This window comes from Pelophylax lessonae (assembly GCF_965119305.1).
Source record: "Pelophylax lessonae genome assembly, chromosome: 2".
NCBI lineage: Eukaryota > Metazoa > Chordata > Amphibia > Anura > Ranidae > Pelophylax > Pelophylax lessonae.
Genome location: NC_138769.1, coordinates 635,962,094 through 635,988,769, shown reverse-complemented (window position 1 = coordinate 635,988,769; position 26,676 = coordinate 635,962,094). Strand labels below are relative to the sequence as shown.

At 48.4% G+C, this 26,676-nt stretch overlaps 1 protein-coding gene across 1 annotated transcript in view; it reads left to right on the top strand.

Annotated features, from left to right (window-relative positions):
- Positions 1-26,676, top strand: part of HSPH1 (heat shock protein family H (Hsp110) member 1) — a 72,290-nt gene that overhangs the window by 38,335 nt on the left and 7,279 nt on the right. The window contains exons 10-16 of the mRNA XM_082245259.1: positions 681-814; positions 1,274-1,485; positions 1,775-1,885; positions 2,913-3,050; positions 15,139-15,264; positions 15,407-15,514; positions 25,917-26,036. Of these exons, the coding sequence (XP_082101385.1) occupies positions 681-814; positions 1,274-1,485; positions 1,775-1,885; positions 2,913-3,050; positions 15,139-15,264; positions 15,407-15,514; positions 25,917-26,036 (949 nt within the window). The remainder of the gene's footprint in view (positions 1-680; positions 815-1,273; positions 1,486-1,774; positions 1,886-2,912; positions 3,051-15,138; positions 15,265-15,406; positions 15,515-25,916; positions 26,037-26,676) is intronic.

Sequence of the window (26,676 nt, the reverse complement as noted above, 5' to 3'; positions counted from 1 at the left end):
AAAGTCAGTTTTATAAATGTCTCTCTCCATACTATAAGCACTGGCATTCTTTGTGAAATGTAGGATTCATTTTTGGTGCCGTTACATTAAAATTTTGAATACCATGCAGATAAGGCATACATAATACAGCTTTGTAATCATTTTAATACATCAATAAATGTATATCTTTTTAGTGCAACTGTAATAGACACCTGACATTTTGATTTAGAAAGAAGCCATTCATGTGTGTTCCAGTGTAGGCAGCCTGCTAATAGGAGAAGAAAGAGAGGAGCTCATCAGTGTACTGCTTCTCCCTTTACTGTCCATTCCCTGGGTGGGGCTGGCGAGGGGACCGGTTAGTAAAGATATCACTACAGCAATAAAAGATCAGGTCTACTCCTTTGCTAGATGGGACTGTGCTGTGCAGCCGAGTTTTGTAATCTCAGGACTGGGTGGACAGAAGTACAAATCTTTTGGCAGGTAAAACCGCTTTCATTTTTGTACAAATGTATCTGTAAATTTTAGCGGTTTACCTTAAATTTAGCTTGAAGCAGTCCAAAACATTTTATGGTTGAACAGTCTACTTTATCTTCACTTTTGTTGTATGCTTCTACAGGCTAAAATCTATCATATTCTCAGGTCATTTTTTAAGTAGTTTTACAGTTGTCAAAATATTTGATGCCAAGTGTTTTTTGTTTCAGAATTCATGAAGTCTTTAACAGAAACCATGCTGCTCCTTTCTCAAAGGTCCTTACCTTCTATAGACAGAATCCTTTTCAGCTGGAAGCCTTTTATACTGATCCCTCTACAATCCCTTATCCACAGCCTAAGATAGGTAAGATTCCCATCAATTCTTCTTTAGGCAATGCAGATCTTAGGCTGGGTTCACACATGTCCAGCTGCTGTGTGCAGTCTGGAGTTCACTGTTCCAGCTGCAAATTTTTACTTGAAATCGCACCTAACGTGAACCCAAAATCGCACAGGACCCTTTTTGATTAAAGGACCGCGGCCACCCTGGACATGTCTGAACTGGTTCCTTTGAAAGCCGGTCCGATTCACATGTTAGGAGAGTCGGATGCAGTTAAAACCGCATCTAATTTGCATATATGTGAACCAAGCCTTAGAATGTAAAGCTTTTTGGCTGTTTTGTCACAGAAACGTGATTTTGTTTTCCAGATTTTTATATATTTTTTTCTTTATTACTTTAAAGAGCTAGTCATCAGTGTATCATTTTTAACAATGAATAGTTTGGTGTAAAGGTCTGAATAAGTGGTTTTCTTAAATATTTTAACAGGACAGTTTGTGGTCCAGAATATTTCTGTTACTAAAGGAGGAGAGAAGGCAAAAGTGAAGGTGAAAGTTCGGGTCAATACACATGGCATTTTCAGTGTCTCCACAGCCTCTGTTGTAGAAAAGGTGGAGGACATTGAAGATGAGACTGCAGAGAGTCCTCAAGATGTGAAGAATCAGGACACGTATACTTTGGAAGAGGATGTAAGTATTTCTGTGCAGGTGAAAAGTAAATGTAGTTATTGGGATGATGGCAGTTTGTGTGTCTTATGTGTAATATGTTACTGATCAGACTAATTGGAGCATGGAACCAGACTCTTTACTTGGAAGTATTTTAGTCCTTGGGTGAATGGTGCATAAATGACTACCTTTCAGGCTAATCCTCTTTGTACTTATAGTAGTAGTAGTTATCATTGGTTGGTTAATCTTATTGACTCTTCTCTTAGGTTCTCATATCCCCTCTTAACATCTCTTTGTGCCTGGGTTTTTCTTTCAGAATGTCCAGCAAGACCATGCAGAAGCTGGAACACAGCCCCAGGTACAAACTGATGGGCATCCCTCTCCTCCTCCACCCGGGCCCACCAGTGATGAACACAAAGTGACTGACACTGAAAAAGTGAGTGCCTTTATTTTATTAACTGGGAATTAACTAATGTGCATTTCTCTGCTTAATCGATTCCAGATAATAGCCACTTCCCAGTTGTGCTGGACAAAAGTAAATAAAATAATCTTTAGGCTACTTACGTGGCTGTCCTGAGAGACAGCTGTTTATTCTCATGACCGTTTTTCTTCTGGACATGACAAGCAAGGAAAATCCCAGATGAATTCTTTAACTCTGAGTGCAAAAGCGGTTAATGATTCTGTACATTGACATTCACAACTGAACAAATGGCTATTAAAAATGTATTTTGCAAGTGCTCTAATTGGATGTGTGTGCCTCGGGGGGAGGATTTGGAGATCACATTTTTATCAAACGTGCTTGTTTTCAATAAAATTAAAAAATCCTTATTAAGAAAGTGATCGTTGGAAAAGGAGGGGGATGTTATTCCATCTACTGTATACACGCAGCCTTTATGAACCATAGTTTCCCAGTCCAGTATCATCTGTGCCCTTCACTAGTCTTGTCCAAACACTATACCTTGGGTCTGGACTGCGACCTGATGTAGATCAGTGCTCTTCTCTGCTCAGATGATTTTTCCTGAAATGTACTGGCCACAAACTATGCTAAAACTGGCCCTTTCGCTATAGGAGACAAACCCAGCAGAGCTTTCCCTGTAAAAGACAGTAAGTACCTTTTCCCTCTGCCCACAAGACAGAATGCTACTACTATGCTATAAAGAGGTCTCTTGATATCCGTTGTGAAATGGACTCCCCTCCACTATTGATGTCCCCTGCAGCTATAATTCATTCTTCCTGTTCACTGCCATGTCACGAATGTTATGTAGTTGGTGGAGGGCAAAGGAAGAAACCCGTAAAAGCAGCAGGGGACCCAGGAGATGACAATACCACAAACGTTACCCTGTAGCCTTCAGGGAAGAAGCACTTGAATCTTCGCAAACCATTCCTGTGAGAAATTTTAGATGTTTGTATTGTGGTTTTACATCTCTTGGGAAATGTTTTTTGAGGGTTTTTATTTATTTTAGGTAAATGAAAAGAAGGGCGATAAACCTCCTGAAGCCAAGAAGCCAAAGATTAAGGTGAAGAATATTGAGGTGCCTATTGAAGCAAACTTTGTGTGGCAGCTAGGGAAGGATTTGCTCAATATGTACATTGAGAATGAGGTGAGTAAGAGGTCTAGTTTGATGCCTTGTCTGTATTTTGTTTTAGGTAATTTTGGAATATTTGAAGGACATTGATATTGGCTTATTTGAGGGATGGTATACTTGTCATAGTTGTATAGCTAATTATATTATGATGTGCACCCACAAACTCTGACCGAGTGGGCTAACCTTTTACCCCAGGACCTGGTGGGGGAACAGCTCCCCCCTGCCTTTGCGGAAGGGCGGATCAATTGGTCCAGGGGCTACATTTTTGTCTGTGATGACTCTTTTGGATGCAGCTCCCTTGATTTCCAGACTGTCTCCGCAGTGGTCCTTCAGTGTATCATCTGGCTGAAAGTCTCGTCTGCGGATCAGACTTCTAAGAAGGCCTTATCTGATCTCCCATGTGTTACCAAATCGCCTGTTTGGAGCTTCCTTGGATGACATCATTAAGAGCCACACAGGGGGGAAGAGTACTCTTCCGCAGGCTTCCAAAGGCAAGGAGCCCTGTCATAGACTGGGGGCTATTCTTCTCGGCGCATAAGAGGCCTATTCATCCCTGTCTTGTCTTGTACTACTCAAAGGTTCTTCCAACCTGCACTTGTCTCCAGATCGGTTATGGTGTCTCTTTGGGGCGGTGCAAGACTTATTCCTTCAAGGGGTGATTGCCCCGGTCCGGACTTCGGAACATTTTCAGATGTTTAACTCAAACCTGTTTTCAGGAAGGAAGGCAAGGTACGTCCAATTCTGGAGCTCAAGGCGCTAAACTTTGTGCGGGTACAGAAGTTCCGCATGGAGTCCATTCGCACGGTAGTGTCATTCCTACATCAGGGGAATTTTCTTGCTTTTATCTAAATCAAGGACGCCTACTTTCACATTCCAATATGTGCCAGTCACCAGCGCTTCCTCAGTTTTGCCCTGGGCCAGGGGCATTATCTGTTTGTGGCGTTGCCCTTTGGTCTCGCCTCTATTCCTCAGGTCTTCACGAAAGTGTTGGCCCCGGTACTAGCATTGTTGCATCAGCGGGGGATCGTGGTACTGGGGTACCTGGACGATCTTCTGTGAGCAGAGTCTCCGACTGCTCTGATGGACAACTTGGAGATTACTCTGCAAACTCTAAGGGCATTTCGGTTTGATTCTGAACCTTCAGAAATCTGCTCTGGTACCGTCCACGAGACTGGACTATCTGGGTCTCACTCTGGGCTCGACCTCAAGCAAAGTGTGTCTTCCCTGGAAAAACTACAGAAATTGCAGGAGGCAGTCCCACCTTCTGTTGTCCAGCAGACGGTCATCGCTCCAGGCTTGCATGTGGGTGCTGGGCCTAATGGTGTCCACCTTCGAGTTAGTTCCGTTTGCTCAGTTCCACATGAGATCTCTGCAAAGTGGGATCCTGGTGAAATGGGACAAGAATCCTCAGTCTCTAGAGCAGGCATGTCCTTTTTAATACGGCCCCACGTGTAATTTGGAAAAATCGATTGCTGTGACCCCTGTTAATCCTCGAGCGCTGCTCAGGACCCCTGGGATCTCTGGATCTTTCAACACCGTGGGACTGCACGTATGCCATATTAGTTATTTTACTATTAATTTTATTCATCCTCATATATGCTACTGTTTTGGAATGACTGACTTATACTCAAAATGATGGTCCATCCTGGCCCACTGCATCCAATTCATGTTTCTCTTACGTCCTCCGACAGTCGCCGCCTCTTCATATTCGTCACATATGGGGTATTAGACTTTCCCCCGAAGGAGTAGCTAGGCAACAGAATATGTTAACAATAAAGCTTTAACATATCCCACCCTCAAGGGGTGGTCCCCTCAGTCAATACCCTCCTACTTCCTGCAACCATATCTCAGTTTTAATGTCTAGCTTGTCAGGAGTGGCTGGCTCTCTCTGTGCTGGGACTTTCTGTCCCAGACTCTTTCTTCTTTTTAATATTTTGTTTGAGTTTTTCTCTCTACCTTTTATTAGCTGTTATTTTGTCAGCGTTAGTTAGTTCTTCGGACGAAGAGGATCATGCGGACTGGGTCTCGGGCTGATCCCCCTGGTCGCAGGTCGTGGGTCAGTGGCTTCCCAGTCTGCCATCGAGCGTTCAGCCAGGTAACGCTCCTGGCATAGTGAACGACCCATCCCTGTTCGGTGCAGGGATGATTGGTGAGGTGGCTACCTCACTGGACGCTGTGCGGTTTCTTAACCCCCATTTTGTGCGTCTTGAATTGCGACTCTCCCTGCCTCATGTGCAGCGGCTTGTTCGCCTGTGCGGGTCCCCCACGCCATGTGAGGTAAGTGTATTTATGTGGGGACCTGTCTGTCTGGGGGGGTGTCAGTCTGGGACTGTGTAACCTGCCTCTATTCACACTGCTTGTCTCCCTATCTCTCGGCTGCATGCTGTGGGCTGCAAGGGGGGGGGGGGGGGAGCTGTATGACACTGTGTGTGTCAGGCTGGGCAGTGTGAGAGCTGTGTGCTGTGGGGCATGTTTTTTCTTGGCATGTTTGGGCATATACAGCGATCGCTGCGGCGATCTAACATGTATCCTTATATTGGATTGTAATGTGTGTTTTAATGCACTGTGGAGCGGCGTTTTCGGCGCCAAACGACGCCATTTTGCCTGCACCCGCTCCGGCCGCATGGTTTACATGCATGGCGGCCATTTTCTTGTAGCCTCCATAGGCTTACATAGAGCGCCCTGGCAGCATCACTTCCTCTTTCCAGGAACACCGATCGAGGCAGCAGCAGCGGCGAGGGTCTCCTCAGGTTTTATCCTTCTGTTCTTGCTATCCATTGCCTGTGTTCAGTTTGCATATTCCCTGTGGGGGTCTCATTGTGCTTGAGTGTGGTGCTGTGGGCTGCGCTTGCCGCGCTTGCTAAAAAGGGGCAGTTAACCCTTGGTTGTCTGGCATTACAGGGGCAATGGATTCTCAGGAGGGCAAATTTCCTACAGTATTGGTGGAAAGCCAGGGGACCGCTGTTTCCCCCCCAGGGGGGGATTTAGCCACTATTGTGGCTGGCCTTGCTGCTCAGGTGCAAATGCTGGTGGCTGCTCAATCTACTAAACGGCCCAGAGTTGCTCTGTCCTCTGATTCTGAGGGTGAAGGTGATGGGGCTGTTCTGGCAGGGACCTCCTTATCGGGGTCCCGCTCCTCTCTTGATCTAGTGGGGTCTGAGGTGGAGGCTGAAGTTGAGGGGGTCGATAATTCTCCCCCTGGCTCGCCTGAAGAGCTTGCAATCATGGATGAGTTGATTGCTTCCATTAAGCAAACGCTGCGTTTGCAGGACGAAGTGTGTCCCCCCGCTGCCTTGGCGGCTTATGGGATGCAGAGAAAACGCAGGACGCCGCAGGTTTTTCCCTGCAATGCTGATTTTCAGCGCGCTGTTAAGGATCAATGGCGCGATCTGCGCAAACCTTTTGCGGTACCAAGTAAATTCAAGCTGCGTTATCCTTTTTCGCCTGCCACTGATGAACGGTGGTGTGTGCCTTCACCAGTGGATCATGCAATTGCGGTTTTGAACAAAGCCACTGCGATTCCTGCAGAGGGTTCCCCTGTTTTCCGTGATGCCACGGATAGGAGACTGGAGTCTCTTGCCCATCATACTTATTCTGTTACGGGTTCTATGCTTAAGGCTCTGTTTGCTTCTCTCATGGCGGCCCAGGCGATCGCAAGTTGGACGCAGATGCTTGGGCGCGTCCTAGTGGCCGATTCGGCCTCGGCGGCGACCCTGGATATGGTGGATCAGATCCACCAGGGTGTCATGTATCTGTGTGATGCGGACCTGGACTTGATTCCGTTGGCTGCACGTGTGCACAGCGTGGCGGTGTTGTCTCGCCGCCTGGTTTGGTTAAAATGTTGGTCGGTGGACCAATCTTCACGTAAGACCTTAGCCAATCTGCCTTATGATGGGTCTCGCCTTTTTGGGGAGTCCCTGGATGTGTTGATTAAGGGGATCACCGGGGGTAAGAGCACTCTCTTGCCCCATTTCCCCAAGGCTAAGGGGGCTTCTGGGAAGAAGCATGCAAATTTTCGGCCCCCTCAGGGGTCCTTTCGTGCCTTTCGGCCGCACTACAAGGGCAAACCGTTCAAAGGTCAAGGCTCTCAGAAGAAGCCCTGGTCTGGGAAACAGAAGTCCGGCCAATCCGGACCTGCAGCCCATAACAGTTCGGCCTGAAGGGGCGCCCTCACCCAGTTTTGGGGTGGGGGGGACGCTTGCTCGGTTTTCTTCAGCCCTGGTTGGCCCTTGTGCGGGACAGATGGGTTCTGGAAATCGTTCGATCTGGTTACAAGATCGAGTTTCTCTCTCGGCCGGAGAGCAGATTTTTTCCCTCAAATCTTCAACTGTCTCCAGAGCGCCTGCGGGACCTGCACCTGGCGGTGCGGGACCTGAGGGCTCAGGGAGTGGTGGTCCCGATGCCTCATCGGGACAGGTTTCGGGGGTTTTATTCCAATCTGTTCACCGTGCCCAGAAAGGAGGGCAAGGTTCGTCCGATTCTGGACTTGAAGGCTCTGAACCGCTCTGTGCGGGTTCGCAAGTTCCGCATGGAATCCCTGCGGTCGGTGGTGGCTGCCCTGGTTCCGGGGGAATTCATGGCCTCCATCGATTTGAAGGATGCGTACCTTCACATCCCCATATTCGAGGGTCATCAGAGGTACCTTCGATTTGCCATTGCGGAGGATCACTACCAGTTCGTGGCGTTGCCCTTTGGTCTCGCCTCGGCTCCGCGGGTCTTCACCAAGGTGCTTGCACCGGTTCTGGCATTATTGAGGGCCCAGGGCATTTCTGTCCTGGGGTATCTGGACGACATTCTGGTTCGGTCTGCGACCAGACAGGGTCTGGAGGAGGACCTGTCTGTCACAATGCAAACTCTGCAGGAGTTTGGTTGGACGATAAATTTTCCAAAGTCGACACTGAGTCCGTCGGTTCGTCTCCCCTATCTGGGAATGATACTGGACTCGGTGCAGGCGAAGGTCTTCCTGCCGGAAGACAAACTCAGGACTCTCCGGGAGGAAGTCAGGTCCCTCAGGGACGTTCCGAACTCGTCTCTGCGGACGTGTATGAGATGTCTGGGATTGATGGTCTCGGCCTTCGAGGCGATTCCTTTCGCACAGTTTCACACGCGGGGTCTCCAAGCGGAGATCCTGTCCAGGTGGGACGGGCGACCTCAATCTCTGGATCTTCAAATCTCGTTGAGTCTTCGCACCAGGGAAAACCTTCTGTGGTGGCTCCAGTCCCCGTTGGTGTCCGGGGGCAAGTCGTTTCGTCCGATCTCGTGGACGGTGATCACCACGGATGCCAGCCTGTCGGGCTGGGGTGGAGTTCTGGGCATTCTGTCCGCTCAGGGGACTTGGTCGGAGGGGGAGTCTTCCCTTCCGATCAACATTCTGGAATTGCGTGCGATAAGGCTCTGTCTTCATCGCTGGACGGACCGGCTGCAGGGTTGCCCGGTTCGGGTGCAGACGGACAATGCCACGGCGGTGGCCTACATCAACCACCAAGGGGGCACCAGGAGTGCCCGAGCGGCTCGAGAAGTGGCCGACATTCTGTCTTGGGCCGAGACTCATGTCCCGGCGATAACGGCGGTTCACATTCCGGGAGTGGAGAACTGGCAGGCGGACTATCTGAGTCGCCAGACCCTGGATCAGGGGGAATGGTCTCTCCATCCGGCTGTCTTCCAGACGTTGTGCGCGAAGTGGGGTCTTCCAGAAGTGGACCTGTTCGCGTCTCGCCTCAACAACAAGGTGAAGAGGTTCGTGGCAAGGACGCGCGACCCTCGGGCAGACGCGTCGGACGCGTTAGTGGCCCCGTGGCATCAGTACAGGCTGATGTACGCGTTTCCACCGATTCAGTTGCTGTCCAGGTTACACTCGGAACGCAACACGGTGATTCTTGTGGCACCGGACTGGCCTCGCCGGTCCTGGTACGCAGACCTCGTGAATCTGGCGGTCGACGCCCCGTGGCGTCTGCCTCTTCGAGACGATCTACTGTCTCAAGGACCGATATACCATCCTGCTTTACAGTCGCTGGCTTTGACGGCCTGGCTGTTGAAACCGAGGTCCTGAAGGAGAGGGGTCTCTCTCCGGAGGTCGTTCATACTTTAATCAACGCGAGGAACTCTTCCTCGGGGAAGGTTTATTACCGTACTTGGAAGGCCTATTTTGCCTGGTGTGAGTCCAGGGGGTTTTCACCCCGCACGTACTCGGTGTCCCGTGTGCTGTCTTTCCTTCAAACGGGTGTTGATCAGCGTTTGGCGCTGGCTACGATAAAGGGTCAGGTGTCTGCTCTGGCCGTTCTGTTTCAACGTCCCGTGGCTTCCAATCCTTTGGTTGGCACCTTTGTTCAGGGTGTGCGGCATCTGGTTCCCCCGAGGCGGGATCCTCTGCCCCCTTGGGACTTGAATCTCGTTCTCTCTGTGTTACAACGTGCTCCTTTTGAACAGATCAGGGAGATCTCGTTGTCTATGTTGTCCAAAAAGGTCGCCTTTTTGGTGGCGATCACTTCGGCTCGCAGAGTGTCGAACTGGCGGCTTTGTCCTGCAAGTCTCCGTACCTGGTTATTCATTTGGATAAGGTGGTCTTGCGACCTAATCCTTCTTTTCTGCCGAAACGAGTTTCGGAATTCCATCTTAATGAGGATATTGTCTTGCCTTCGTTGTGCACGAAGCCTAAACATCCAAAGGAGGTGAGATTGCACTCTCTGGATGTTGTTCGGGCGATAAGGGTTTACCTTAAATCGACTGAGTCTTTTCGAAAGACGGACTCCTTGTTTGTTCTTCCAGAGGGTCCTCGGAAGGGCATGGCGGCTTCGGCCTCTACCATCGCCAAATGGATCAGGCAGACCATTGAACAGGCCTATGCTTTGCAGGGGAAGGTTCCCCCTGTGCCTGTGAAGGCGCACTCTACTAGATCTCTGAGTACGTCTTGGGCCTGTCGTCATGGGGCTTCTGTAGCCCAGGTGTGTAAGGCGGCGACTTGGTCGACCGTGCACACTTTCACAAAATTCTACAAAGTAGATGTTCAGGCATCGGCGGATGCTTCCTTTGGCCGCAAGGTTCTTAGTGCGGCTGTTCCCTAGGGTCCCTTGTTGGGGACTCCTGGCTGTTGGGATAAATTTTGTATCCCCTGGTTTTTTTGTCTTTTCCTGGGTTGTTGCTCCTGTTGAGCACTTATTTTTGCTGTTGCCCAGCTGGTTTCCTTCCTTTGGTAAGGTTCCTTTCTTTGATGTGGAGACTGCGTTGCCTTTCGGCGCGGATGCGTTTCCCACCCCTCATGTTTGCACTGCTTTGGGACGTCCCCATATGTGACGAATATGAAGAGGCGGCGACTGTCGGAGGACGTAAGAGAAAACGGAATTTTTGTAAAATCTTACCTGTAAAATTCCTTTCTCTGAGTCCTCCGACAGTCGCCGCCCCCGCCCCTCTTTTGGGGTTTGATTGTATACTCTACTGCTATTCCACTAAAACTGAGATATGGTTGCAGGAAGTAGGAGGGTATTGACTGAGGGGACCACCCCTTGAGGGTGGGATATGTTAAAGCTTTATTGTTAACATATTCTGTTGCCTAGCTACTCCTTCGGAGCAAAGTCTAATACCCCATATGTGACGAATATGAAGAGGCGGCGACTGTCGGAGGACTCAGAGAAAGGAATTTTACAGGTAAGATTTTACAAAAATTCCGTTTTTTCCTGTTACTTGTGAATACACTATTGCTAACACCCACCGCCCGCCCCTGCCAGCTTTATATCTCTTGCTCAATATGGCCTCGGACCTAGCCCGAATAGGGAGCACTAAAAATCACAAATCCGGCGCTATTATGACAGGACAAGTGCCCTCTACATGATGATTGGCAGAACACCTGGGGGTCAAGTAGCCACTGTGTGGGAACAAAACACACCAGGAGGGATGTTCAAAAGTATCAGTCACACAAGGGTTAACAGCATATAAGGGCTACGTGAACCCACCAATGATGATTAACGATGCCAGCAATAATAGTCAAGAATGATGCCAATGTAGTAAATAGAACATTGAAAAGTTGTCAGGGCAACCATACGAGAAACGGGCACTCTTCACGCTTCCCTGGCCTGCATTGGACCAGCGCACATGCCGCTCACCACCAGCGGCTCTAACGGTTCAAGCCTTGTTTGGTCCTCCTCCCCAGAGTCTGACGTTGCGTCCGGGTCCCGTTCCAGGTCGGCACTCATCGTGGGTGATCAGAGCAGCCACAGATGGCGATCCTCCTTGCCTCCTATACTGGGCATTGTGTGGCCCCTTTTCCACCCTTCCCTGTCCAGGATTCAGGCATTCCATTATCCTCGCCTCACAGCCCAAGCAAGGCACAACTGTACACACTGCTGCATTGTTCCTGGCTGGTTTTAGGTCTTCACACACTGGATGGTCACCCCTTATTTTGGCTTCACCAATGCAGATCCAGTGGGGGTCATTGTACAAGGTGTACTGCTGTTTTATACATGGAACTGATTTTGAATAAAACTTTTCAATGTTCTATTTACTACATTGGCATCATTCATGACTGTTATTGCTGCCATCATTAATAATCAATGGGTTTATATAGTGCTTTTATGTGATTAACCCTTTATGTAGTGCTTTTATGTGATTAACCCTTGTGTGATTAAGGAGCACGCATGCTCCGAATTGAGATGAATACATTGTAAAATCTCAGTTAATATCAGTTGGTCTACATCGGTTATAAATATATTTGGACACAACATGTATACTTGGTGTTTATGTTCCTGTTAATTTTTTTTTTTTTTTTTCTACTTAAAAGTTGAGACAACCTTATTACCAATAATATGTAATGTACTTTACAATGTTCCTGACATATATTTTAATCTGTCCTTCTTCAGATATGAAAGGCAGAGTGATTTAACACCTGTTTAGATTAGTCATCCATGTGACGAAATCAAAAGTATGCCGTTTGCAATAACCTTTGCATAAAATAGTTAATTTGCATTATTCACTTTATCAAATCTGGCCCTCTTTGAAAAAAGTTTGGACACCCCTGCTCTAGAGAATCCGATCTTATTGAGCCGGGGTACGAGAGGATCCCTGTTCTGGTGGCTTTGTTCGTTCCCTGGCACTTCAACAGGGAAAATCCTTTCTCCCCCTGTACTGGACAGTTGTCACCAGGGGTGCCAGTTTGTCTGGGTGGGGTGGTGTCCTCGGCACATTGTGCTGAAGTGGTCTGGACTCTTCGATCAATGTACTGGAACTCTGAGCGATCAGACTTTGGCTAATTGGACAGTTCTAAAGGGGTGTTTGAATGCATACCAATCTGACAATGCCTATGTCAATCACCAAAGGGGCACAAGCAGTGCCCTGATGGCTCGGGAGGTAGATGCATTCTAAGGTGGGCAGAACAATTCGTTCCAGCCCCCTCTGCTGTACACATTCCAGGGGTGGAAAATTGGCAAGCGGATTATCTCAGTCAACAGATGTTGAAGGGGGAATGGTCGCTTCATCCAGAGATGTTTCATCAGTTGTGTCTCCAGTAGGGTACTCCCGAGGTGGACCTGTTTGCCTCTTGTCTCAACAGGGAAGGTACAGAGGTTTGCAGCACGTTCTCAGGATCCTCTAGCTGATGCCAGACTCCTTAGTTGCCCCTTGGAGCCAGTAATGTCCGATTTACACCTTTCCCCCTCTCAAACTTCTGCCAAGACTTCTGCGCAGGATTGAGGCAGAAGGGATTCTGGTCGTTCTAGTGGCTCCAGGTTGGCCACGCCGGTCTTGGTACACCAATCGTATACTGTTGGTCGCCGATCCTCCTTGGAGACTTCCTCTCAGGGAAGATCTGCTGTCCCAAGGGCCAATCTTCCATCCTGCTTTACAGTCGCTGGCTTTAACGGCTTGGCTGTTAAAAGCCAGGTGCAGAAGGATAGGGGTTTCTCTGAATCTGTGATTCCTACACTGGTAAAGTCTAGAAGATCTTCCATCATACCTGGAAGACATACATTGCGTGGTGTGAGTCTCTTGGGTTTCCCCCTCGCTCCTTTTTTGGTGGCTCGGATATTGGCTTTCCTCAAATGGGGGGTTGAGCAGCGTCTGGCTTTGAGTAGCATCAAGGGCCAGGTTTTGGCCTTAGCGGTATTCTTTCAATGTCCATTGGCCACACATTCCTTAGTGTGCACCTTTTTATCCAGGGTGTTCGATGCTTGGCTCCTCCAGTGCGGTCTCTTATTGCCGCAGTTGGACCTCAATTTGGTGCTGTTTGTTCTTCAAAAGCCTCAGTTTGAAAGTCTTCGGGAGGTTCCCCTGCTTATGTTGTCCCAGAAGATGGCCTTTTTGGTGGCTATTACTTCTACGTGCAGAGTGTCAGGGCTGGCGGCGGCGTTTTTCACCTCTTATGTCGTTCACAGAGATGAGGTGGTTCTTCCTCCCGTCATCTCTAATTTCCATTTGAATGACATTGTGTTGCCTTCCTATGCCCCAGACCTAAACATCCTAAGGAAATTTGCCTTGCATTCCATGGATGTGGTTCCGGCAATCGGGGTGTACCTGGCAGCTACAGAGTCTTTTCGGAAGGCAGCTACAGAGTCTTTTCGGAAGTCAGACTTACTATTTGTACTCACGGATGGACCTCAAAGGGTTCGCTGCTTCTGCTGCGACCATTTCCAGATGTATCAGACAGATGGTGATTCAGACCTATTCAATTAAGGGTCAAGTTCCTCCTTTCCCTGTTAAGGTGCACTCTACTCGGGTGCTTAGTGCCTCCTGGGACTTCCGTCATCAGGCATCAGTGGTGTAGGTTTGCAAGGCAGCCACCTGGTCATCTGTTCACACTTTCACAACGTTTTTTATGAGGTAGATGTGTTGGCATTTGCGGATGCTTCCTTTGGCCGCAAGGTTTTATAGGCTGCTGTTTGAGGACCTGGTCCTCCTTTGAGGGTGTAATGATTTTTTTTTTTTTTTTTTTTTTTTTCAGGTAAGCTCCAATTGTTGAGCTCAATGTTACCTAGTTGGCTACAGTTTTAGCATTGGGAATTTTTTTTTTTCTTGCTTTTCCCTGCCCTCATGTTTGACACTGCTTTGGGATGTCCCAACTGTCAAGAAGATAAGAAGCTGTGTCCGTCAATGAACGGAAAAAAAATGGGATCTTTTGACTTGCCGTAAAATCCATTTCTCTGATGTTCATTAAGGGACACAGCACCCACCCCTCTGTGGAGTTGGTTTTCTGACACTGCTTGTAACCAAACGAAATGCCTATAGCTGAAAGTGGAAGTATACCCCCTGGGACTGCCCCATAGGCGTAGTCAAGCCTTTTCCTGCCTAGTGTCCTACTTCTGTAGGTGGCAGTATAACCCAACTGTCAAGAAGATAGGGAGCTGTGTCCGTCAATGAACATCAGAGAAATGGAGTTTACGGCAAGTCAAAAATCCCATTATTTTATAACAAATGTGGTCTGCTGCAAGTTGGTTAGCTGCTTGTGCCCCAGGACTGCCAATTAGCTGACCAACTTATTAAACAGACATCTCAGGCCATTCTGCTCTAACAAGAGATGAGCTAATTAACTTGTGAAATTGAATTGCACATCCATTATTATCTGAGTCCTGGTTCAATCAGGCGGCAAAGCAATGGATGATACTTTCTGAACACCTACATAGAAACGCATAAATCTGAAGTTTGATAAACGGTAATGTGTTTTCACCATGCAAATTTAAAATGTGCTTCATTGACCTGTTTACAGGTCTCCACTCACCCGGCAGCGTTTATTTTGTTATAGGTGTAGACACAAACTGAGCCACAGCACCAGTGGTTGACTGACGTCTCTTGTTCTGTTGAAGGGGTTACTTGGCCAGCTACATGCTTTAATTGCTGTTCTGGAGTTATTTGCAGTAAAATGTCATAAATGCAAGAGCTGGATTTGTCTGTACTCTAAACTTGTTCAGCCATGTCCTCATTTTCACATTCAGCGATTAATATCTTATAATTACTCTTGTGTTCTGGCAGTGATAATTAGTTGCTTGGTGTAGAAGATTAATCTTTCGCATGCACCTGCTTTCTAAGAGGGATATGTGCCTCTGCCATGTGTACACATGCCCAAATACAGCAAACTACTGCAGACAAGTAGCCCACTAAAAATGCTGTCTTCTGGTATTTGTAGGGTAAAATGATCCTCCAAGATAAGCTGGAGAAGGAAAGGAATGATGCCAAGAACGCTGTTGAGGAATATGTTTATGAATATAGAGACAGACTCTCTGGACCCTGCAGCAAATTCATCTCTGAGGAGGTAAGTTCATGTACAGCTCACTCAGGTTCATTAGAAATAATTCTGCCTAATAATGTGCGATGTTTGTCAAATTTAAATATCTGTATAAATGTCCCTTGATGGTAAATAATGTGAATTAATGTTATATGGTTTATTATAATAGGACCACACACAGTTTTCTGAGCTTCTTACAGCAACAGAGGACTGGCTATATGAGGATGGAGAAGATCAGCCAAGGCAGGTGTATGTTGAGAAACTAGAGGAATTAAAGGTAAATGTTCCGGATTGGTGGGAAGTAACTAGTTTTTGGGCCTTTGTATTTGCGTTTTATAAAATCATTAGTTTAAATTTTGCTATAGTGGGTTTTTATTTATGGAATTCTGTACTATTTTTTTTCAAAACCCTCTTATTTTTTTTTTTTTTTTTTTTTTTGTTCTGGTGGCGTGGTGGATGGGGTAAAACGGGTGGTTAAACGGCAGATTTAGTGCACATCCTCCTCCTAAAACATGGCACACAGTCAGGAATGGGACTTTACACGCAAATCTAACACTTCCTGTTAAACGCATACTGAGGCCATTCCAAATGCTTGGCTCATAGTCCCATCATGTTGGTACCATTTTAAAATTGCAGTTCAGAAAAGGAAAAACAAAAGCAGATCACCTTGGGTTGCTTTCCAGAGAGGACTCGTGTAAACCTAAGCTAGCACTTGGCTTATTAGTTCTGTCCTTTTTAACCACTTCTGGACCGGAAGGTTATACCCCCTTGATGACCAGGCCTTTTTTTGCGATACGGCACTGTTACTTTGATAACTGCTCGGTCGTGCGACGCTGTACCCAAATAAAATTGATGTCCTTTTTTTTTCCCCGCAGAAATAGAGCTTTCTTTTGGGGGGTATTTGATCACCTGTGTGTTTCTTTTTTTATTTTTTTGCGCTATAAACAAAAAGTGCGACCATTCTGGGGGGAAAAAAAAAAATGTAAAAATCGAATTTCTCCTTCATTCATTGACACACTGCTCCTGATCATCATGACTAGTGGCCCCTACAGAAAAAAAAACCTGGCTACGCCTATGGGCAGCCCCAGGGGGGGTATACTCCCTCTCTCTGCTATAGTTACTCTCTCTCTATATCTATATCTATATATATAATATATATATATTCTGCCTAGTCGGGAGTAAAGACCTAGTTGCTTTCTCTGGTCCTGCCAATTTTTTCTTTTAGATAGAAATTTTTCTCCTGGTTTTTTTTTTTTTTTCCTGTGAGATCAACAATCAACTGCCGGACTGGGCGAAAGACTGGATAATCTAGTTCCAGTGGTCACCCCAGGCTGGCCAGTGCGCACAGGGGCTGGCCTGTGAATTAAAAACCTTGCGAGGTCGCAAACGACTGGGGGTCTTTGCCCAAGTCGCAGCATTCCTTCTGGCCGACAGCCCCATTTTGATGGAGAGGAGGTTCTGTCTGGAGCGGTGCCCGTCTGGTTCTTGGTATGGTGAGTAGCTGTTCCCCCTGGAGGGCTTTGGGGGGGGGACGTGGCCCCTCCTTGAGACGGTCAGACCCCCGGGTTTCCTGCCCCTCCAGTCAAGCACCCTTCTATGTTTAACCCTCCATCCTGCCCCCCTTCCACATATGCTTGGGCTTTGTGGGTGGTCTGGTCTACCTCCTGGGGTGGGAGCGGGGCGCTATGCTCGTGATGGGGAGCGGTGCGCCGCCCGCAACTGGACGATCAGTTGTACCAGGTGGGGGCCTCTTTCCAGGGCCTGTCCTTGAGGCCTAGGGATCCCTCCTGGGTTTCCTGGTGACCCATGGAGTCTTTGGAGCACATCTAAACCCCTCTCCAAGGCTGCGGGGCCCTCCGGGTCCCAACCATCCATCGATGAGCTGACGACGGTCCTGGGGTCCTTTTATGTCCCGGGTGGAGATGGCTTTTGAGTGACGGGCTAGCAAAAAGCACTCCTGCTTCATCTTTCTCATCAGATCCCGAATCTGTCTCGGCGGACGTGGGTCAACCTGCTGCGTCTGCGACCATGCGCCCAAAATCCTCTGATAGTGAGGATGATTCTTCCACATCTGCAACCATGCACGAAAAGGCGCTGGTGGAAGCTCTGCTTTTATCTGTTCAGGAGATCTTGAAGATGGAGGATGCAGCTGCGATGGAGGCGCAGGTTCCCTTTGGCACTCCCAAGACATCTAGAGCGGCAAAGGTGTTTCCTTCCTGGAGGGTTACCGCTTTGGCAGTAGTCTTCCAACCACCCTTGGCCACTCCCTGGTGCGTACCTTAATTCAGGGTGTCCGACATTTGGCTCCTCCGATGCGGTGTCTGTTGCTGCCTTGGGACCTCAATTTGGTGCTTTCAGTCCCCCAGAAGCCTCCCTTTGACAATCTTCGGGAGATTCCCTTGCTTACCTTGTCTCAGAAGGTGTCTTTTTTGGTGGCTTTTACCTCTGCGCACAGGGGGGTTGGAACTGGCGGTGGTATCCTGTCCACCTTACCTGATGGTTTGCAGAGATAAGGTGGTTTCTCTTACGTCCTCCGACAGTCGCCGCCATCTTCATATTCGTCACAATGGGGGTATTAGACTTTGCTCCGTAGGAGTAGCTAGGCAACAGAATATGTCAATATTAAAGCTTTTAACATATCCCCACCCCAGGGGGTGGTCCCCTCAGTCTATACCCTCCTGCTTCCTGTTTCCTGCTTCAGTTTCAATGTCTAGTTTTCAGGAGTTAGCTGGCTGTCTCTATGCTGGGGCATTTTGTCTCAGCCTTCTCTCTTTTTTGATTTTATTTGAGTTTCTTCTCTCTTTCTTTATTTAGCTGTTATTTTTACCAGCAATAGTTAGATGAAGATCTTCGGATGAAGAGGATAATGCGGGCTGCGTCTCGGGCTGACTCCCCTGGTCGCAGGTTGTGGGTCAGTGGCTTCTCAGCCCGCCATCGAGCGTTCAGTCAGGTACCACTCCTGAGTTTTCTGAACGACCCATCCCTGTTCCGTGCAGGGATGCTAGGGTGAGGTGGCTACCTCACTGGACGCTGTGCGGTTTCTCAACCCACCTTCTGCTGCGTCCTGGATGCGACTCTCCCTGTCTCATGTACAGCGGCTTGTTCGCCTGTGCGGGTCCCCCACGCCATGTAAGAGGTAAGTGTATTCATGTGGGGACCTGTCTGTCTGGGGGGTGTCAGTCTGGGACTGTGTTACCTTGCCCTGTGTTCACACTATTGATGTTTCCCTATCTCTCACACTGCATGCTGTGGGCTGCAAGGAGGGGGGGCTGTGCTGCACTTCTGTGTCAGAGTGTGTGAACGGCTGTGTGCTGTGGAACTTGATGCTATCATGTTTGGGGCACATTACAGCACCGCTGCGGCGGTCCACCATGTTCTTTATAACTATGTGGTGTTTTTTTATTCCACCTTCATGAGGAGGGGGAGCGGCGGTTTCGGCGCCAAACGGCGCCATTTTGGCTGTACTCGCTCCGGCCGCATGGTACACATGCATGGCGGCCATTTTCTTGTAGCCTCCCATAGGCTTTAATGGAGCGCCCTGAATATCAGCAATTCCTTTTCTACAGGAGCACCGATCTGGCCAGCAGCAGCAGCGGTCTCTCCAGGTTTTTTCCCTCTATTCTCTGTATCCTTGCCTGAGTATAACTTCTCCCTGTGGGGGTCCCTGGTGTGGGTGTGCTTGTGTGGCGGTGGGCTACGTTCGCAGCGCCTTATTTAAAGGGGCGGTCACCCATTTTATTTTACTCATTTTGGGGCATGGATTCTCGGGAAAGCAAATTTCCTGTCACATTGGTGGCAAGCCAGGGGACTGCGGTTTTCCCCCTCGGGGGGGGGGGGGGGATTTGGCTGCGATTGTGGCTAGCCTTGCGACTCAGGTGCAATTGCTGATGGCTGCTCAATCCTCAAAAAAGGCCCAGAGTTTTCAATTTCCTCTGATTCAGAGGGTGTTGGTGATGGGGCTGCTGTTGCTGGGGTCTCCTTGTCGGGGTCCCGTTCCTCCCTGGACCTTGTAGGGTCAGAAATGGAGGCTGAGGTTGAGGGGGTTAATATTTCTCCCCCTGGCTCGTCTGAAGAGCTTGCACTCATGGATGAATTGGTTGCTTCTATCAAGCAAACACTGCGTTTACAGGATGAACCTTGTCCTCCTGCTGCCTTGGCGGCTTATGGGACGCAGAAAAGACGCAAAACATCGCAGGTATTTCCCTGCACTGATGATTTTCAATGCGCTGTAAAGGAACATTGGCGTAATATACGCAAGCCTTATGCTATACCAAGTAGGTTTAAGCTGCGATATCCTTTTACGCCCGCTACTGACGGGCGTTGGTGGATCACGCGATAGTGGTTCTGAATAAGCCCGCTGCGATTCCTGCTGAGGATATCCCGGTGTTCCGGGATGCCACGGACAAACGGACGGAGTCCCTTGCCCGTCATGCCTATTCTATTATGGGTTCTATGCTGAAAGCTTTATTTGCTTCACTTATGGCGGCCCAGGCTGTCGCGAGCTGGACGCAGGTGCTTAATCGCGTCCTGGTGGCTGATTCTGCCCTCCAGGCGACTTTGGATATGGTGGATCAAATCCACCAGGGTGTCATGTATTTGTGTGATGCGGACCTGGATATGGTTCCGTTGGCTGCACGTGTACATGGTGTGGCGGTATTGTCTCGCCGTTTTGGTTTGGTTGAAGTGTTGGTCGGTGGACCAATCTTCGCGTAAGACCTTGGCTAATCTGCCCTATGATGGTTCTCGCCTTTTTTGGTGAGTCCCTAGATACGTTAAATAGGGGTGGTAAGAGCACGCTCTTACCCTAATCCCACAAGGCTAAGACGGCTCCTGGTAAGAAGCCGTGGACTGGTAAGCAAAAGTCCAGCCAGTCCGGTTCAGCGGCCCACAACAGTGCGGCCTGAAGGGGCGCCCTCACCCGACTCTGGGGTGGGGGGACGCTTGCTCGGTTTCCTTCAGCCATGGCTGTCCCGGGTTCGGGACAGGTGGGTTCAGGAAATCGTTCGATCTGGCTACGAGATCGAGTTTCTCTATAGGCCGGAGCGCAGATTTTTTCCCTTAAATCTTCTACTGTTTCCGGAGCGTTTGCGGGATCTGCATCTAGCGGTGCAGGTCCTGAGGGCTCAGGGAATGGTGGTCCCGGTGCCTCATCGGGACAGGTTTCGGGGGTTCTATTCCAATCTGTTCACCGTGCCCGGGAAGGAGGGCAAGGTACGTCCGATTCTGGACTTAAAGGCGCTGAACCGCTTTGTGCGGATGCGCAAGTTCCGCATGGAATCTCTGCGGTCGGTGGTGGCTGCCCTGGTTCCGGGGGAGTTCATGGCTTCCATCGACTTGAAGGATGCGTATCTTCACATCCCGAATTTCGAGGGTCACCAGAGGTACCTTCGATTCGCCATAGCGGAGGATCACTACCAATTTGTGGCGTTGCCCTTTGGTCTCGCCTCGGTTCCACGGGTGTTCACCAAGGTGCGGGCACCGGTTTTGGCTTTGTTGAGAGCCCAGGGCGTGTCTGTCCTAGGGTATCTGGACGATATTCTGGTTCGGTCTGCGACCAGCCAGGGTCTGGAGAAGGCTTTGTCCGTTACGATGCAGTCTCTGCAGGAGTTTGGTTGGACGATAACTTTTCCAAAGTCAGCACTGTGCCCATCGGTTCGTCTCCCTTACCTGGGAATGGTTCTGGACTCTGTCCAGGCGAAGGTCTTCCTACCGGACGACAAACTCAGGACTCTTCAGGAAGGAAGTCAGGTCCCTCAGGGACGCTCCGTCCTCGTCCACTCGGACGTGCATGAGATGTCTGGGATTGATGGTCTCGGCTTTCGAGGCGATTCCCTTCGCCCAGTTTCACACGCGGGGTCTCCAAGCGGAGATCCTGTCCAGGTGGGACGGGCGACCGCGATCTCTGGATCCGGATTTCGTTGGGCCATCGCACCAGAAGGGTTCTTCTGTGGTGGCTCCTGTCCCCGCCGGTGTCAGGGGGCAAGTCTTTTCGTCCTTTCTCATGGACGGTGGTCACTGCGGATGCCAGCCTGTCGGGCTGGGGTGGTATTCTGGGCGTTCTGTCCGCCCAGGGAACTTGGTCGGAGGGGGAATCCTCCCTTCCGGTCAGCATTCTGGAATTGCGTGCGATGATTCTCTGCCTTCAACGTTGGCCGGACAGGCTGCAGGGCTGTCCGGTTCGGGTGCAGATGGACATTGCCACGGCGGTGGCTTACGTCATTCGCCAAGGGGACACCAAGAGGGCCCGGGTGGCTCGGGAAGTGGCCGACATTCTGTCTTGGGCCGAGACGCATGTCCTGGCGATATCGGCGGTTCACATTCCAGGGGTTGGAGAACTGGCGGGCGAATTATCTGATGCCGCCAGTCCCTGGACCAGGGGGAATGGCCCCTCCGTCCGGGTGTTCTCCAGATGTTGTGCGCGACGTGGGGTCTTCCGGAGGTGGACCTGTTCGCGTCTCGTCTGTACAGCAAGGTGTACAGGTTCGTGGCAAGGCCACGCGATCCTCGGGCAGACGCGTCAGACGCATTGGTAGCTCCGTGGCATCAGTACCGACTGATGTATGCGTTTTCACCGTTTCAATTGCTGCCCAGGTTCCTTCGCAGGTTGGTCTCGGAACCAAAAAACGGTGATTCTTGTGACACCGGACTGGCCTCGCCGGTCCTGGTACGCAGACCTCGTGCATTTGGCGGTCCACGCCCCGTGGCGTCTGCCTCTTCGGGAAGATCTCCGGTCTCAAGGGCTGATATTTCATCCTGCCTTGCAGTCGCTGGCTTTGCCGGCCTGGCTGTTGAAACCGAGGCCCTGAGGGATAGGGGTCTCTCCCCTGAGGTCATTCACACTTTGATCGACGCGAGGAATTTTTTCCTCGGTAGGTCTTTTACCGTATTTCGGAGGCCTATTTTGCCTGGTGTGAGTTCAGGGGGTCTTCACCTCGCCCGTGGTCGGTGTCTGGGGTGTTGTCCTTCCTTCGAAAGGGTGTTGACAGCGTTTGGCGCTGGCTATGATCAAGGGTCAGGTGTCTGCGATGGCCGTTCTTTTATAAACGTCCTATGGCATCTATCTCCTTGATTAGCACTTTTGTTCGGGGGCATCTGGTCCCTCCTAGGAGGGTGCCTCTGCCTCCTTGGGACTGGAATCTTGTTCTGTCCGTGTTACAACATGGTTCTTTTTTGAACGGATCGGGTAGATCTCGTTGTCTATGTTGTCCTAGAAGGTCACCTTTTTTGGTGGCGATCAATTCGGCTCGCAGAGTGTCGGAGCTGGCAGCCTGTCCTGCCATTGTCCGTATCTGGTCAATCACTTGGTTAAGGTGGTCTTGCGACCTAACCCTTCTTTTTTTCCGAAGAGGGTTTCGGAATTTCACCTCAATGAGGACATTGTCTTGCCTTCGCCTTGCGCGAAGTCTAAACATTCGGAGGAGGTGGTGTTGCACTCCTTGGATGCTGTTCATGGCGATTAGGGTTTACCTAAAATCGTCTGAATCTTTTCACAAGTCAGATTCTTTGTTTGTCCTTCCGGGGGTCCTCGGAAGGGTGTGGCGGCGTCTGCTTCTGCCGTCGCCAATTGGTTCAGACAGGCCGTTGAACAGGCCTATGCTTTGCGGGGAAAAGTTTCCCTTATGCCTGTGAGGGCGCACTCTACCAGATATCTGAGTACGTCTTGGGCCTGTCGTCATGGGGCTTCTGTGGCCCAGGTGTGTAGGGCGGCGACTTGGTCGACCGTGCACACCTTCACTCTGTTCCACAGAGTGGATGTTCAAGCATCGGCAGATGCTTCCTTTGGCCGCAAGGTTCTTAGTGCGGCGGTCCCTTAGGGTCCCTGGTTTTGGTCCTTTGGGCTGTTTGGGATTTCTTTGTATCCCTGGGTTATTTGTTTTTTTTTCCTGGGTTATTGCTCCCGTTGAGCAAATTTTTTCTCGTGTTGCCCAGCTGGTTTCCTTCCTTTGGTAAGGTTACTTTCTTGATGTGGAGACTGCGTTGCCTTTAGGCGCAGCTGCGTTTCGCACCCCTCATGTTTGCACTGCTTTGGGACGTCCCCATTGTGACGAATATGAAGATGGCGGCGACTGTCGGAGGACGTAAGAGAAAACGGAATTTTTGTAAAATCTTACCTGTAAAATTCCTTTCTCTGAGTCCTCCGACAGTCGCCGCCCCCGCCCCTCTTTTGGGGTTTAGATACTCTACTGCTATTCCACTGAAACTGAAGCGGGAAACAGGAAGCAGGAGGGTATAGACTGAGGGGACCACCCCCTGGGGTGGGGATATGTTAAAAGCTTTAATATTGACATATTCTGTTGCCTAGCTACTCCTACGGAGCAAAGTCTAATACCCCCATTGTGACGAATATGAAGATGGCGACTGTCGGAGGACTCGGAGAAAGGAATTTTACAGGTAAGATTTTACAAAAATTCAGTTTTTTCGTCCCTGTCTGTCGTTCTTCCAAAGGTTGTCTCTGATTTTCATTTGAATGAAGACATTGTGTTGCCTTCCTGTCTCCCAGGCTTAAACATCCAAATTGTCTTGCATGCCTTGGATGTGTTCCGGGCAATTAGGGTGTACTTGGCAGCTACGGAGTCTTTTAGGAAGTCAGACTCACGATTTGTGCTCACACATGGGCCTCAGAAAGGGTTGTCTGCTTCCTATGTGACCATTTCCAGATGGATCAAACAGACGGTTATTCAGGCCTATTCCATCAGGGTCAGGTTCCTCCTTTCCCTGTCAAGGTGCACTCTACTTGGGCGCTAAAGACCTCCTGGGCTTTCCGTCATCAGGCATCAGTGACACAGATTTGCAAGGCGGCCACCTGGTCGTCAGTGAACACTTTCACAAAGTTTTATAAAGTGGATGTGTTGGCATGGAATTTTGGTCGCAAGGTTTTGCAGGCTTCTGTTTAGAGGACCTGATCCTCTTTGAGGGTGTGTTGTTTTTTTCAGGTGGGCTCCTGTTTTGGTTGAGCTGCTGTTGTCTGGTTGGCTACTGTTAAGCCTTGGGAATTTTTTTGCTGTTCCCAACCCTCATGTTTACACTGCTTTGGGACGTCCCAATAGTTATGAAGATACGGAGCTGTGTCCATCAATGAACGAAAGAGAAAATGGATTTTTGACTTACCGTAAAATCCATTTCTCTGATGTTCATTGACTGACACAGCACCCACCCCTCTGGGGTTGTAATTCTTCTGACAGTGATTGTAACTAAACTGAGTACCTATAGCAGAAAGAGGGAGTAGTCCTCCTGGGACTGCCCATAGGGCGTAGCAAGATTATTTTTCTGCCTAGTGTTCTACTCCTGTAGGGGGCAGTGTAACTAATGGTTGTGAAGATGAGGAGCTGTGTCCGTCAATGAACATCAGAGAAATGGAATTTACGGTAAGTCAAAAACCCCCCCCATCATTTTAGGCCAATTTGTATTCTGCTACATGTTAATCCCAATAAGTGTAGATTGATTGGTTTGTGCAAAAGTTATGTCTACAAACTAGGGGAAAGATTTTGTTGTGTGGCATTTTTTTTTTTTTTTGTTACTAGCAATTGCGGCAATCCGCGGGACTGCGGCATTGCGGCAGACAGATTGGACACCTAACTGAAATTTTTGACCCCCCTTTGGGGGAACCAGTGACATTACTACAGTAATCTGTGCTAAAAATACGCATGGTTACTGTACTAATGACACTGGTAGGGAAGGGGTTTATCACCAGGGGGCGATCAAAGGGTTAAAAGTGTCCCTAGGGGGTGCTTTCTAATTGTGGGGGGGGGGGTGGACTTATGGAACAAACACACAGACCTGTGTGCATAACTAGGAGGAACACAGGATCCCTGTGTCCATCACTGAAAGAACAGTGATCTGCCATGTGTATGTCGGCAGACCGTGTTCTGTCTCCACAGGGAGCGATCGCGGGTGCCCGGCAGATGTGCTGATTTGGCTCTGTGGCCAATCAGCCCCACTGGCTGTCTCATGAAGCAACATATACAGGTACAGAGGCAACCTGCCGCAGTACAGAGGCTGGTCGGCAACTGGTTAATACATATTGACTATTGTGATTGTCCTTGTCCTCGTCGTCCTCCTCCTCCTTGTCGTTGTCGTCCTCTTCCTCCTCATCGTCCTCTTCCTCCTCCCTCTTTTTTCTTCTTCCCTGACCTCATGGGGAAGGGTGAAGTGTGAAGGCTGCTAATGCTGACCACTTCTGAAAATACTAGTTCCCTAATTGTTATGCTGTCTCAGTGGCTTCAGTTCTTTCTTATCTTAACCACACACTAGTAGATTTTTAGGACAAGCATATGCCTACAAACATTCATACAAAAATTCTGTGTGCATTTTATGAATGGGACGAATGTTGTTTCAAGAATTTCACTTGATTTAACAAGGAATAATATTCCTTCAAATTTTCTCATTACTGGTCGAAAATGAACGTTTGATTTGACCCCATTAATGATTAGAAAATTAAACAAACATTTCTAAAATTAATAAATGTTCTAATGACAGTCTCTCTATGTGCATGGCCATAATTGGTCACCTGCTTGGTGCAAATATCCATGTGAGGATCTGAGTGTTTTCTGGGCTTACAGATAGTTGCGTTTTCCAGCATAGTGTTGAAGCTAGATGCAGCCAGGCACTAGCAGTGTTCTGGATGCTTGTCTTGCACATACTCCTTTCCTGCTGATAACCATTGTTGTCATTTATTTTAGAAATTTGGTTCTCCTGTCCATGAGCGGTATAAGGAATCAGAAGAGCGCCCAAAAGCATTTGAAGAACTTGGACAGAGGCTGCAGCACTATGCAAAGATCGTAGATGAATACAAGAACCAGGTAATGTGTGTTTTACATGTCACACCTTACAACCAGCAGAAATGCCCAGGATTGTCTACTGTTGCCTTCGTGTTGAAATTCACTTTATAATGTGACGCTCTAAATATATAATTAGTGTTGCGCAAAATAAAAATCTATCCAAATGTGTAAAAATTAAAAATGTGTAGCAAAAAAAAAAAAAAAAAAAAAAAAAAAAAAAAAAAAAAAAAATAAATAAATATATATATATATATATATATATATATATATATATATATATATATATATATATATATATATATATATATATATATATATATATATATATATATATATATATATATATATATATATATATAGTGTGTATGTAGGTGTCTAACCCTCAAGCAAAATATTCAAATTTCATAATCTTAAAATGCTGTATCATAAATAAGATCCAATGATGAAAAGTGTATGTATGTGAATATATATATATATATATATATATATATATATATATATATATATATATATATAGTGTACAGTGCGCTTCCTAAAAATTATATAAATATATGTGTATAACCCTCAAGCAAAAGATTCCAATTTCATAATCTTAAAATGCTGTATCCTAAATAAAATCCAATGATGAAAGGTAAAAAAAATATATAGTTGTGTACAGTGC